The sequence below is a fragment of the Phascolarctos cinereus genome, unplaced genomic scaffold (assembly GCF_003287225.1).
Source record: "Phascolarctos cinereus isolate Bilbo 61053 unplaced genomic scaffold, phaCin_HiC Scaffold_2;HRSCAF=192, whole genome shotgun sequence".
In the NCBI taxonomy this organism is placed as follows: domain Eukaryota; kingdom Metazoa; phylum Chordata; class Mammalia; order Diprotodontia; family Phascolarctidae; genus Phascolarctos; species Phascolarctos cinereus.
Window position 1 is genome coordinate 409,839,247 of NW_027555625.1, and position 14,412 is coordinate 409,853,658.

General features: G+C 37.6%; 1 protein-coding gene across 9 annotated transcripts in view; it reads left to right on the forward strand.

The window, feature by feature from the left end:
- CPEB4 (cytoplasmic polyadenylation element binding protein 4) overlaps positions 1–14,116 on the forward strand; it is a 73,870-nt gene extending 59,754 nt beyond the window's left edge. For 5 of the 9 annotated variants that reach the window (XM_020969138.2, XM_020969137.2, XM_020969139.2 and 2 more), the window contains 7 exons: positions 1,413–1,586; positions 6,464–6,553; positions 7,360–7,478; positions 9,916–10,030; positions 10,679–10,860; positions 11,195–11,224; positions 12,887–14,116. In XM_020969138.2, the coding sequence (XP_020824797.1) occupies positions 1,413–1,586; positions 6,464–6,553; positions 7,360–7,478; positions 9,916–10,030; positions 10,679–10,860; positions 11,195–11,224; positions 12,887–13,114 (938 nt within the window). In that variant the 3' untranslated portion in view covers positions 13,115–14,116. The remainder of the gene's footprint in view (positions 1–1,412; positions 1,587–6,463; positions 6,554–7,359; positions 7,479–9,915; positions 10,031–10,678; positions 10,861–11,194; positions 11,225–12,886) is intronic. The other 4 variants (XM_020969141.2, XM_020969143.2, XM_020969145.2 and 1 more) reach the window with 1 other exon arrangement.
- Positions 14,117–14,412: the final 296 nt, after the last annotated feature.

Genomic DNA, 14,412 nt, shown 5'->3' on the forward strand with positions numbered 1-14,412 from the left:
GCCTGTCTGGTAGCTGGGATTACAGGTGTGTACCACCATGCCTAGCCCAGCTTGCTATTTTTTTTTTAATAATCTTTTAATCTTTCATAACTCCTGGTTTCCAAACTAAGAGCTGAACAAATGATTCTCATCCTATGGAGCAGATCTCAGACTTGAATGCAGCTATATAAACACTAGAAAAATTTCCAGAAATACCAGTAAGTGAAGAAATCTTTTTTCCTAGAAGGATTTGTGACTATGGTATTATTTCTTATCTGTAATTTGACAATTGTAATGTAGCATTAAATAATTATTTAGCTATGCTAACATATAAAAAAATCAGGACACTGAGAATAACTAAAAAGAAAGTTGTAATTTTTTGACAAAGAGTAGGTGTTATGGGATAGATTGTTACAATATGAATTTACATAGAGAAAATTAAAAGGAAAACAAGATTGTAGCAAAAGGATGTTGGGGTGTTTCAACAGCGAACATGCTTGTGATGGTACTCCTAGGAATTCAGTTCATTAATAAATTTCTCACATAACCCCTGACAGTAACCTGTCTGGGTTCCTAGTGACAAAAACAAAACTTGCTTGTCGTTATTTATAATATGATCTTGCTTTTCTTACTTTAGTATTTTTATTTGTGGTTTAAATATTTTGTTTGGTTTTCAAGTGACTGTTACAGGTGTTAGACGTTGCTCTGACCAATTTCACATGTGTCTTCTGAATGATACAATTCTCAGATAATAAATTTAATGTTCACATTTTAGAATTAAATTTCCTCCTAGGAAAACAGTTAAACAGTTCAGCTAAAAAGCCTTTCCTTGAGTGCTGTATAGAGAATCTTAATTTGGTGAGACCAGGCACAGTAAAGTTACATAGCAGCTCTTCCTCAAAGTGTTCAGCTTATGTCTCATTAAGGTAAATTAAGAGAAATGTTCACTTATCCAAACAATTGACTTGCTGTTCATTTTAAACACAATTTTATATCGAAAGTGTTTTTTTAAAAAAATGTGATCGTAAGTCTCTGAAAAACTTCATCTGATCAAGGTTCCAATTGTCCAGTAATGGACTCCTGCAGCACATCTGTGTTGGCAGGATCTGTGGAGTCCTGGCAAAGTAGTAGCCATCTAGCTCCAGCCCCTCACAAAAAGGCGTCCTTCTTACTTTGCTTTAACCCAGCTGGAGTTGCTGGATTCCAGTGGAATACTTGAGTAGCTTTCTATATGACTGGGCATTTACTTTCTCAAAGAATTAGGAATGTAAGGTGAGGGAAATTTAAGAGCACATCTAAGCAATTTTATTTTCTATCCAATGAATATGGGAACATTAGTTTTTTTCTTTTTCAAATTAGGACTTTTCATATGGTTTATGTGTGGAGCCCTGGACACATTTTTCTGTTAGCATCTTTCATATTCTCTCTTCCAGGCCAATCTTCACTGTTTCCAATGGAAGATGGGTTTTTGGATGACGGACGTGGGGATCAGCCCCTACATGGTGGCTTAGGGTCACCTCACTGCTTCACTCATCAAAATGGGGAAAGAGTGGAACGATACTCCCGCAAGGTTTTTGTGGGTGGATTGCCTCCTGACATTGATGAAGGTATGTTTAGAAATGGTGGTCAGTAGCATAGGTCTGCTTGAATTAGTACCTACAATTGTTTTTATATTAAATGAGTGCAGAAAAAAAGTGTAGCTGTTCAAATTATTTTTGGCCTACCTCACTGTAGATAGATGTGTATGTGACCTTCAAAATGGAATATAATAGATAGCATTTACATATAGTGCTTATAAAAAATAATCAGCTAACATTTATTAAGTGCCTGCTGTATACCAGGCACTATACTACTTGCTAGGGATACAAAGAAAAGCAAAAGACAGTTCCTGCTTTAGAGGAGCTCACCATATAATGCAGGAAGCAACATGCAAATTATTATGTACAAATAAGCTATGTACAGGATAAACAGGAAGTAATCAATATAGGGAAAGGGAAGGGAATAAACATTTTACATAGGGCCTATTACATGCCAGGCACTGTATAAGTATCATCTCATTTGACCCTTGCAACAATTCTGCAACGCAGGTGCTTTTATCCCCATTTTACGATTGAGGAAACTGAGACAAACAGGTTAAGTGACTTGCATAGAGTCGCACAACTAGTGAGTGCCTGAGGCCATATTTGAATTCAGGTCTCCTTTACTCCCAAGGCCAGCACTCCTTCCACTGTGCCACCTAGCTGCCTCTAAAAAGCACTAGCTTTAAGAGAGATTGGGAAAGACTTGTTATAGCAGGTGAGATTTTAGTTGGGACTTGAAGGAAGTCAGGGAAACCAGGAAGAGGATGGTTTAATTGGTTAATTAGAAGATCAAGATGTTTGGAGGAAAGTGAGGCCATAATTGAAGTGATGGCCTTGGAAAATAGAGTACATGGAAGTAAGGATGACAAATAGGTCTAGTAAGAGTGAAGCATAGGGATGGGATAATAGAATAGATGATAGATGAAATGATAGATAAAATAGATAAAAATGGGATAATAGAATAGATAATACAGGAATTTCAGAGTTAAAGATTATGAAGGTGGAGCCCTTATAACCACAATGTTCAGCATATAAACATCTCTTTGTATGGCTGAGGTGGAGTGAAGTTATGCAATATCATGGGAGTTAAAGAGGTTGATAGAACTGGAAAGCAAAGCTATTTGAACATCAACATGTAAATTTAAGGCCTTAAGTATAAGCGCAGGGTTTAGAGTTTAGAGAAAGAGTCAGCTTCTGTGAGGCAACTGCTGCACTCTTTTCTGTCTTTAGAGAGAAGAGATACTACTCAAAGACTGACAGATATGAGCCATCAGGATCTATATAGGGTGATATGTGTGAATTGACTAAACTAAAAAGGAGGTTTGCTCAGTGACAGTAGTAAGAAAAGAGTCAACAAGTATGAATGAGGAGTAAAAAGCATGCCTTTTCCTCCTGGTCCAGTATGGTAGAATGAGAAGGTATATCTAGTACTAGAGGGGGCTGCTAGGTCTTTGGTTCAATGGGAGCAAGTTTACTTTGATGTCAGGAGAAATGGAAGGAATAGGAGAGGAAGAAGTACAAGATGAAGGGCAGTTTGTTAATGATAGAATAGGTCTTCCAGAAGACAGAGTAGAAGGGGAGGGTAGAATGGGAAAAGGGATGTAGGAATGATGGGGCCGACACGGATGAGAATGAAGGAGCAATCAGTGGGAAACTAGAGAAGGGTCTGACGGAACTATACTTTGCTGCTCCATGTGGTCCTTAATCTTTGCCTACCTGTAGACTCTCAGTTTAACCATTTTGTGTTTCTTGGATCATAGAAATATGTTGAGTATTCAGCCCTAACACCAGGCCTGTGTCTTTCCATTACCATTTTGATCAGGGCACACAATGCTATATAGTTAATTCAGATACTGATTAGGAGCAGGATGCTGTGTGCCAGCTAAAACAGGGCATTGTTCTAATGAAGAGTAAAGCCTGGTAGATAATATTTTCCAAGGTTTTAGTGATTTTTGAACTCCAGCAATGTCTATCTTTCTTTGAACTTTTTTTTTTAAAGGCAATTGGGGTTAAGTGACTTGTCCAGGGTCACACAGCTAATAAGTGTCAAGTGTTTGGTCTGAGGCCGGATTTGAACTCGGGTCCTCCTGACTTCAGGACCGGTGCTCTATCCACTGCACCACTTAACTGTGCCTTTTGTACTTCAATTCTAGTCATGGAGTTTTTTGCCTTCCCTTTTTCTTCCTCTTGCCATTGTTCAGAGTAATACAGTGAACTGCCTACCTTAAATCCAACAAAACCAAAGAAGCCATGTAGGGAACTTTGCCATAGTCACTGAGAGAAAAGACGTCCCTGAGCGCGCACCTTGGAGGGGATAGGAAGACAGGCGGATAAAGGGTAAACCCCACCGGCTTCTCCAGCCTCGTTTTTCTCAGCTTTATTCTAAGGGAACCCTCTGTTGCAGTCAGATTGGTCTACCCACCACATGCGTTCTTACATCGTGATTTTTCTTATGCTATTCCCTTCTGACCATAATTTCCCTTCTCTTCTCTGCTTACTTAAATTCTGCCATTCCATGACAGCCTAGCATAAGTCTTACCTGTTCCTGAAATTTCCCCTGAGAATCCAAGCTATAGGAGTCCCTTTCCCCCCGCTGAATTTGGACCACTTGTTTGGCATTTAAAATTTTGTATCTAATACTGTTATCTTTTTATGTATATCTCCTTTTCTCCTAATTAACTTGTTACCTCCTTGAATTTGATTTTCTATCTTTTTCTACTGCTAGTTTCTAGTACAGTGTCTTACCTGTACAGAGAAGAGGTACACAGTAGATAGTACCACATGGTTGAAAATCTAAATCCAAAGAGGAAAGAGCGGAGCTGCTGAAGATTTTTGAGCATGAAAATGTCATAGATAGTTGGATGAGTTTATTTTATTATTTTGGTTTATTTTTCAAATTTTCAAACAGAAATAAAATAATTAATAAATTTTAGAATAAGAAATCTTCCAGATTTAGGTTGGACTTATAGAATTCTTGAAGAATTTCATAATGTGCACAATAGTATAGGGTACAGTGCTGAGGACTAGGAATATAATTATAAGCAAATAAAATAGTTCATACCCTAAAAGAGTTTACATTCAAATGAGGGAAGGCAGCATAAGAACTGAAAAGGCAAGGGGTAGCCATGTGCAGTGGCACGGTGATGAGATGGTCCAGAAGTGCCATGAAGGCCTGGTTTCACGCAAGATAATGCAAAAACTCACCATCAGAGCTGAGAGATTTATGGGGTGGAATCCAAGGTTATGCTTGGGGGAAGATGAGGATGGCTGGAATTCTGACAGTATGGTAAAAAGGTGGCTGGGAACAAAATAGCAGTCATTTATTGTACCATAACTCTAAGACTCACAGAGCCTTTAGACTTGGAAGAGATCTTAGAGGCTCCTATTCCAAATTCTTACCTTAAACATATATCACACAATGGGATGTCATATTTCTTCCATGACTCTATTTAATTGAACAAAGTTCTATTACATGCCTACTTTGTGCAAGGAAGGCTCTGTGCTAGACATTGGGAATACAACATAAAAAATGACAGTTGTTGCCTTTAAGTGTTTTATAGTTTAATAGGGGCATAAAGCATGCACAAATGACTGTAATATAAGACTAGAATATGATTATGGGTCGAAATTAGTCAGCAAGGGGCAGCTAGGTGGTGCAGTAGAGAGAGCACTGGCCCTGGATTCAGGAGGACCTGAGTTCAAATACGGCCTCAGACGCATAATACTTACTAGCTGTGCGACCCTGGGCAAGTCACTTTACCCCACTGCCTAGCCAAAAAAAAAAAAAGAAAGAAATTAGTCAGCAAATGTTAAGTACCTACTCTATGAAACGAGAGGAAGAAGCAATCACTTTCAGCTGAGAGAATCCAGGAAGATTTCATAGAGAATCATGGCACAAAGCCTTGAAAGAAGAGGACTTCAACACACAGATGATAGGATCATAAATCTAGAGCTGGAAGGGACATTAGAGGCCTTCTGTGTTGAAAGAGTACATTCCTGGAATGACGACCTGTGCAGATGTACAGAGGTGAGAGTGTCTAGTACAAAATCATGGAAGGACTGAATAGTCCAGAGTGGTTAGAATATAAAGCACTGAGGGCAGCAGAGATCGGAAAGGAAGAGTGGAGTCAAATTGTGGAAAGCCTTATATTGTATTCTAGAAGCCGTGTATATAGCTACTGGAGGTTTTTTGAAGATGGGAGTACCGTAGTGAGACCTGTGTATTGCATTATTTGGGTTTGGTTTGCAGAATTAAGATGGAAATGGAACAATTAGTCTATCTTAAAACTTAGAAATCTCCTAAGTTCACTTCAAACTTTAGAATTGGAGAATGTTTTCTTTAAGCTTGTGTACGTCCTGCACTCATGTAGAACATCAGCAGTAATTTTAATGGTGCTTTCACGTTTGTCTAAGGGTCAGGCTTGGATAATGTGAGTAAGAGTGGCAGGTTGAATACAGCATAAATGAGTATTGTAATATTATTTTGCTTTTTACCTTCTTTCTCGGTGTGTTGACAGCTCAGTATCAATCTGTGACAAATGTAAGAATCACTGAAAAATAGAATAGAGACATACTGTAGGTAATGTTCTGAAAGCCAGTGGGCAAAAATCTATTTTATTAACTGTTTTTGGAAGGGCTAAAGCCACAAGCTTTATATTTTGAATACATTCTATCTTCATTTTCTGGGCCCCCTCCTGCCCTCAGATTCTCTTTGTTCTCTTACTTCTACATATCTGCATATTCTCTCGGGACTTATCATAGAAGTTCTTCCATGAACTCAGCTGGCTCTTCAAATGGATAGCATGGCATAAATGTGTGCCACCCAAAATATTTGTCAAAAATTATTTGAAAGTCTTTTCAGAGGTGTACAATTGCTCACATTTTGTTGTTTTGCTTTTGATCAGATGAAATCACAGCCAGTTTTCGTCGTTTTGGCCCTTTGATTGTGGACTGGCCTCATAAAGCAGAAAGCAAATCCTACTTTCCTCCTAAAGGTATTTTTCAAATTTTGAAATATTGTATATTTTGTTAGTTTTTAAAATAATTGTTTATTAGCATTATAATTAAGTGCTTCACTTTTAATAGTTCACATTTCCATACTGCTGTAAGAATTACAAAGAGTTTTCTTCACAATAACTGTGAGATATATAGTTCAAATATTATTAGTCCCATTTTATAGATGAGGAATCTGAGGTTCAGAAAGATTATGATTTGCCTAGGGTTATACCAGTAACCAAGTGGTAGAGCAGAGGCTAGAACCCGGATGTTCTAGATTTAAATTTATGCTCTTTCTGCCACACCATACTTGCTGCCTCCTAATTGCATGTTTCCTGATTAGGCTTTGGTTTTTACAAATTGTCTTCTAAAAAGTTTCCTCATAGATTCTGAACATAACTTTTATTTTAAAAGGTGCTTCATTATTTGGGGGGAAAAGGGGAATTCATTAGGAAGCTTAGTGTATTCCATAGTATTATCAGATTTCCAGTCAAAAACCTTGTCTTGGATATTATTTTAAGTTTCTTTTTGGATTTCCCTCTCCCTTTCCATGTTCAAGCCTAATCCCTTAATCAATGTGAATTGCTAATAGTATTACTATAGTGCCTCAAATTTTTCGAGGAATTTTCCTCACAAGGAATGTAGTATAAGTTTTATCCCCATTTTACATAAGAGGAAACAGAGAGATTAAATGCTATCCTCATTTGCACTGATAACATAGATATGATTTATTGATAAAATGTATTATAAATTTGAATCCTGAGAAAATACTGCCATTCATCTCTTTTTTTCCCCCCTCTCTCAGGATATGCATTTTTGCTATTCCAAGATGAAAGCTCTGTTCAGGCTTTGATTGATGCTTGTATTGAAGAAGATGGGAAACTCTACCTTTGTGTATCCAGTCCCACTATCAAGGATAAGCCAGTAAGTCAGATTTCACTGAAACTAAAGGATCCGGCTCCAAATAGATATAAGCTTTCTTTGCTATCTGCAGACTTTGAAAAAATTTAACCAATCTGATATGACCTGTGTGATTAATATGTTTTTAGATAGAATTCAAACCAAAAATCATTATAGTTCCTAGTACATTTTAAAACATATTTTTGATCTGTTTATTTTTTTATTGTCTAGATTTCCATTTGTATCTCTCCCAGATAGCCATCTCTTATAACAAAGAATTTAGGGGGGAAAAAGAAGAAAGAAAGAGAGGAAAAGAAAAAATACAGTAAAACCTGTCAAAACCAGTGGAAAAAAATAGGACATTATCTGACCATGTACTTTCTCTTATTTCTTCTTTGGGACAAAACTTTTTTTTTTTTAATAATTTCACAGCATTCATTGTCTGATTGTTTTGTGGCTGTTGTCCTTTCCATTTACATTGTTGTAGTCATCATGTGGATTATTTTCCTGGCTCTGCTTCCTAGTGCATTCTTTAAGAGGTTCTTTTTACAGGCAGCTTCCATGACTTCAGGTGTCCCTTTCTTATGAATGGCTCTAGGAACCTTTCCTCCCTGCCTTTGTGCAATTTCCCTTGATTTTTCTCTTCCTCATCTTCTCTGTTTTGGATTTATCTGGTTTTGTCTATAGGGTCACACCACCAGTGAGTTGGTATAGGAGGAACTGGAACCCAGGGCTTGTTCTAAATCCATCGCTTTGTATTCCCCCTGGATTGATCTTGAACCTATGAAGGTTAGATTAATGACTGGCAATTACTTGGGCTAGGAGTCATCCCAGACTGATTTTGTTGCTATTTAAGGTTGTTCTGGAGCCTAGTAAGTCAGGAGTTCTCTACAATCTTACTAAAGTATGCATGCTGGAAATACTCTCCCAACCAACTTTTGTATATCCTGTGGGGTCACTGTGACTACTTTTGAGATATCTCACTGTCATGGTATATTCAAGGGAAAACCTTAGTAGATATTTGCATGCAGTTTTAAATACCCTATGCTACCACTTTTTGTGTAGCCATTATATTGTAGAGGAAAATGAGTATAATCAACAAAAAACAGGTAATGAAAATTATATTTGACTTTGAAATATGCTATGAACTTTCTCTAGCATTAGTAGCACTACTACTGCTTTTGCTTAGATAAATATTGAAATTAATTTGCATTTCCTGGGCATATACTAGTTGATCAGTGGTTATTAGGGGATGCCAACCTATATTTTATTAAAAAGTATTGTGTATGTATGTATGTATGAGAAAGGAGGTTGTGATTTCCATTCCCCTAACTCACAATAGTCACAGAATGTCACAAGTGATGAAGTAATGAGGATTAAACAAGGCGTTAATACCTGAACACCTGCTGTTACCTTTATGATATGGAAACACTTGTCTAATTAAGTCAGAGATGGGAACCATTTGATTGGCTGAGCAAACAAATTAGCTACAAAGTCATGGGGGAAGGGAGAAGAAGGGACAAAGAGGAGAGAGAATTTCCCTCTCTCCCACTCCCTGCAGAGGATCTCCTCCACAGGCAGCTCCCTACTTGCAATTCTGAACTCCTCAGAACTTAGGTAAAGCCTTGCAAAGGCATGTCCAATTTTTGCTCTTCCAAGGAGGTGACTACTTTTGACTCCATCTGAGAAAGAACTTCACAGTTCATAGAGGGCTTACCAAGTATGGCTACAATTTTATAGTTAGTTTAATACCTTGTTACCACATTAAAACCTCATCATCTGTGATTAAATTCTGTGACCACCTCTACTGAGTTGGGGGTATCATCACATAACCCCCAGCTTACATGTCTCTGGACAGTTACTTCATGAATGATGAATGAGTGAGTCACTGATCTAGAGCTGCATAGGATCTCAGAGGCCATCTAGTCCAATTCCTTCATTCCACCGGTGAGGGAGGTTTAGTGACTTGCTGGGAGGTCACACAGGGAGCATTAATACGAGCTAGCATTTTTATGAGTGTTAATGTTTACAAAGTACTTTTATGTTTATTATCTCTTTTGATCCGCACACCAACCCCGTGAGAGGTAAGTGCAGTTATTATCCTCATTTTACAAAGTAATTGAGGCTAAGAGAGCTTAAGGACTTGGTCGAGGTCATACAACTAGTAAGTGTCTAAGGTAGGAGTCAAATTTATGTCTTCCTGACTCCAAGAACTGCATTCTGTCCAATACCTCAAGCTGCCTTGGAAGCCTCATCTGTGGAATTCCTGAACACAAGTTATCCAGAGGAGTCTGGATATTGGTTCATGTGCATATCAAATAAATAGACATTTAAAAAAGCTTCAGATTTGCAAATTAGGAAATAAATGCTTTAGGTATGAAATGTTTATAATGTTAAGAACATAATTCTTGTCAACAAATCTGTATTAGAGGTGATAAATTCTTGTTTTGGAAACCTCCAGGTACAGATACGGCCTTGGAATCTCAGTGATAGTGACTTTGTGATGGATGGTTCTCAACCTCTTGATCCACGAAAAACCATTTTTGTTGGTGGTGTTCCTCGACCATTACGAGCTGGTATGCTTAGGAGAATCACATGTTTTAGAAGAGTATCTGTAGCATGAAATAACCGCTTTTAAAAAAAAAAACCTTCAAGATGAAGCAGATTGTTTATCTTTACTGTTTAGTGTTTGTGACTATTCACGAATTCTGAATGACAGGGTTCAGAGCATGTTCCAGACTTATGGAGCTCTAATTACAGAATGAGCAAAACCTGTCTTCAGGAAACTTAGAATTTCATAGAGAAGCATATAAGAAACAGGATTCTGATTACAGAATTATGCAACATAATAAAAGAAAAAGCACATTGTCTTTGTGTACTGCAAATTTAGCAAATAGTGTTGAACTTGATGTAGATAAATACGGCCACAAAATTAGGAATACCTGACAAGATTCTGACCAATGAATGTCTTTGTGCTTTCCATCGCTGCTGGATTGTTTGAAGACTCCCGTGTTCCTGGTTCATGCCATAGTATCATATAAATAAGTATTTAAAGAGAATGATTCATTTAATGCTGGTGGTACCTGTTACTAATACTAATGAAGAGACCCTAGCATTATAAATAAACGTCTACAATGTTTTCCAAGACATGCCTTGTGCCAAAGTAGGCTTTGTGAAACATAAGCCTGTTTTCTTAAATGTCTTTATGATGCTTTCTGATTTAGTGGAGCTTGCAATGATAATGGATCGACTTTATGGAGGTGTGTGCTATGCTGGAATTGACACTGATCCTGAGCTGAAGTATCCAAAAGGAGCTGGGCGGGTTGCATTTTCAAATCAACAGAGTTACATAGCTGCTATCAGTGCACGCTTTGTCCAGCTACAGCATGGCGAGATTGATAAACGGGTAAGAGCTAAAGCATACTCTAAATTGAAATAAAAATGCTTTCTCTCTGAATGCATCCCTGCAAAGATTTGATCCAGATAAATTGGCAGGTGGCATTTGCAGCATACATACACACATGTTCCATAAAATTTAATATTTCATGTGATGTTCTCTGTATTTTTCAAATTATTTTATCCTCCAGCTTTCCCAGTCAGTATAACGAGGCCTAATTACAATTAACTCAAGAGCCAAGCAATGCTTTTTTAAGATATTTAAAAAGGAATTTTCTTTTCTATGAGTGTCCTAACCACTTCGGTCTACAATATTCAACTGTGTTTGGTTTGTCATTTTCAAGGCTTATGGCAATGGAGAACAGTCTGCTTGGGTTCGTATAATTATTCTTATTGTTTATTAGATAAACATAAGACTATCCGCTTCGTTAGAGAGGGCAGTTAGGTTTATTCCAATGAATAAGTCCTACTTTTTTGACCCACTTGAGACAAGGTAGTAGCTTTCTTGTAACATAATACCTTCATCTTCACAGTACTGAAGTCTTTGGAAACTCATGCATTATTGATTTTTTTTTTTATTTTTATATTTTTGATGAAGTCTTTTCTAAATAAGGGAGAAAAAAAATTGTAATGTCACAGTTGTGGCATGTCTTTTTTCTTTTTCCCTTCTAGCATCCTTCTCCTGATTCTTCCCCTTATATCATCAGTTCATGTTTGTTGAGTCTCCTCATTAGCATTTAAGGAGTTAGCCAATGCCCTACTGTAACTTCCCTTCCCTACTCTGGCTTCCTTCCTTTCCTCTCTTTCTTTTCCTTCCCCTCTTCCTCTTTTGTATTCATAACCCTTAGACATAAAAAAAAAATTTACCTGGCAGGTCTAGTTGGTAAAGTAATAGCTAGAGTATATTTGTTCCTGAGAGGTTCAGGTGATGGGTTTGGCCTATACACAGTGTATTGGGCCTAGTTTCAGGTACCTGTATCTCACTTTTAGGTTCAAAGCCAGAGAGCATTTCTTGTTAGAACTGAAAATCATTGTGCTCAGATATCAATCCATGGAGAAAACATGCTCTCAAATGGCCATTTTTCTGCCCTTTATTTTTCTGTGGCTTAAATGTAATACAGGTGAATCGAACCTTGTAACAACTTAGCAGCAGAACTTTTGCTGAAATTCTTAAGCTTATGCTTCCTGATTTACCTGCCAGATGAAGTCTATACAAAGCACAGAGCACTGATGAAAATCCCAGTTTATTATTTCAAATGTCTATTTATTTTTATAAACCTCCCAAACAGGTTTAATTGGCATTTTTCTGATTTAACAGCTAGCTTTGCTCTATGATCCCTGATGAAGTCATGCCATGTTTTGCAAATATTTAATAATTTATAACAAAAATAGGATCATGATGGATCTAAAAGTCTTAAAAGTTTTTTAGAGGTTAGTCATTCCCTGTTTTGTGGTTGTGGGGTTGTTTCAGTCATGTTTGAGTCTGTGACTGCTTTTGGGGTTTTCTTGGCAAAGATACTGGAGTGGTTTACTATTTCCTTCTCTAGCTCATTTTACAGATGAGGAACTGAGGCAACCAGGATTAAATGACTTGCCCAGGGTCACACAGCTAGTAAATATGTTAAGTCACATTTGAACTCAGGAAGATGAGTCTTCCTGATTCCAACCCTCCATCCCCATCCCCCCAAGCACAGCTAGATGGTGCAGTGGATAGAACACTGGGCTTGGAATCAGAAAGACTCATCTTCCTGAGTTCAAACCTGTCCCCAGACACTTACTAGAAGTATGCCCTGGGCAAGTCACTTAAAATGGCAAACCACTCCAGTGTCTGCCCAGAAAACCCCAAATGGGGTCACCAAGAGTCAGACGCAACTGAAGAACACCATTCTTTACTTTGGGAGATAGAACTCTTGACCTTTTAGGTGTAGTCACCTTGAGAAAAATTCATTTAGACAGGTGATAAAGACCGATATGTATGGTAAACTATTGCTGTATGCTGCCACTGAAAAATACATATATGTTTTTTTTAATTGCAGGTGGAAGTTAAGCCATATGTCTTGGATGATCAGCTGTGCGATGAATGTCAGGGGGCCCGTTGTGGGGGGAAATTTGCTCCATTTTTCTGTGCTAATGTTACCTGTCTACAGTATTACTGTGAATATTGCTGGGCTGCTATTCATTCTCGCGCAGGCAGGGAATTCCACAAGCCCCTGGTGAAGGAAGGGGGAGATCGCCCTAGACATATTTCATTCCGCTGGAACTAAATGATTACTGCAGTACTTATGTGCAGGCCTCAAAATAAGTGCACTCTTCTGTTGATGCAGACCCCTTCCCCTCCCCGTTCCAAACAGCATGCCCTTTTGTAGTAGGCTGTAACTTAACGATAGTATAATGAAAAGAATGACCTATAATATAGGTGTTTTGTAGATTCTTATGTCATTGAAAACTGTATTGAACTCCTTTTCGTATCGATGTCATGTTGCACTGAAGTTTTGTTCTCTTGTTTTTGCCAAACCAAGAGAATCCAAACCTCGTGTAACATTTTCTTAGAGGAGAGAGAGAAATATTAAAAAGAGAAATGAAACAATAGAGTATTTTGGTTTTTTAATTAAATTATTGTTAATAATATAACATATAAGAATACTTTTATTAAAGTAACCATGCAACAATAACACTATCAGTCTATTCTGACACTTTTTCCCCAGGGAAGTGCTTTTTGCCTTTTCCTTTTATGCTTTCCCCCCCCCTTTTTTTTTTAATCTTAACAGCAATGGAAGAAGGTAACAATTAACCTTTTAACAGGAAAGAGCATGGTAAAGTGATACAAACGCATGAGCAAGGTTGAAGCAGCATTATAATTAATGTTTTAAGGGTTTGGAGGCTGAATATAATTTTGTTGTGCCTCTGAGCTACTACCACATCAAAAAAATAGTAAAGTAGGCAGAGCTAGATATATTTCCATCTAAACACTTTAAAAAGTTTCGAATGTAAAAAAAAAAAAATTGGGTCAAGTTACTACTGAGGGGGGAGTGCACTTATTTATTTTTAAGCTAAATTCTCTGGTTACAGCCCCAGGAATCCTACCAAAGCTAGAATCACAGACAACTAGTGGAAAGACTAGCATTTCCTCTCCCGGTGAACAAATGTATAGATTTTATTTTTGATGTTATAGATAACTCTATATCCTAATTTACTAACACGCATCAGGTGCCAGCCTTTGATCTCCATTTTGACATGAAGAAAAAAAAAAAACAAAAAATAAAACCTAGAGATACCTCAAGGATATCGGTCTGCTTCTGTGCTACAGTGACTGCACTGAATAGCAGAAACTCAGAAAACAAAAATTCATGCCACCCTAGAAATTGGCTGCTTGATTGGCTCACTCTTAAATGTAACGTCACTTTGAATACCCGGTAATGCAGTTGTGACACAGAAGATGAATCTGAACAAGCAAAGTAGTTGCAAAGCGTTTTGCACTGTTTGAGCTCAACAATAGCTGTGTAAATCTGTGCAAAGGTACATATGTCTATCTTTACTCTTCCTATAGAATAAATAACAGTAC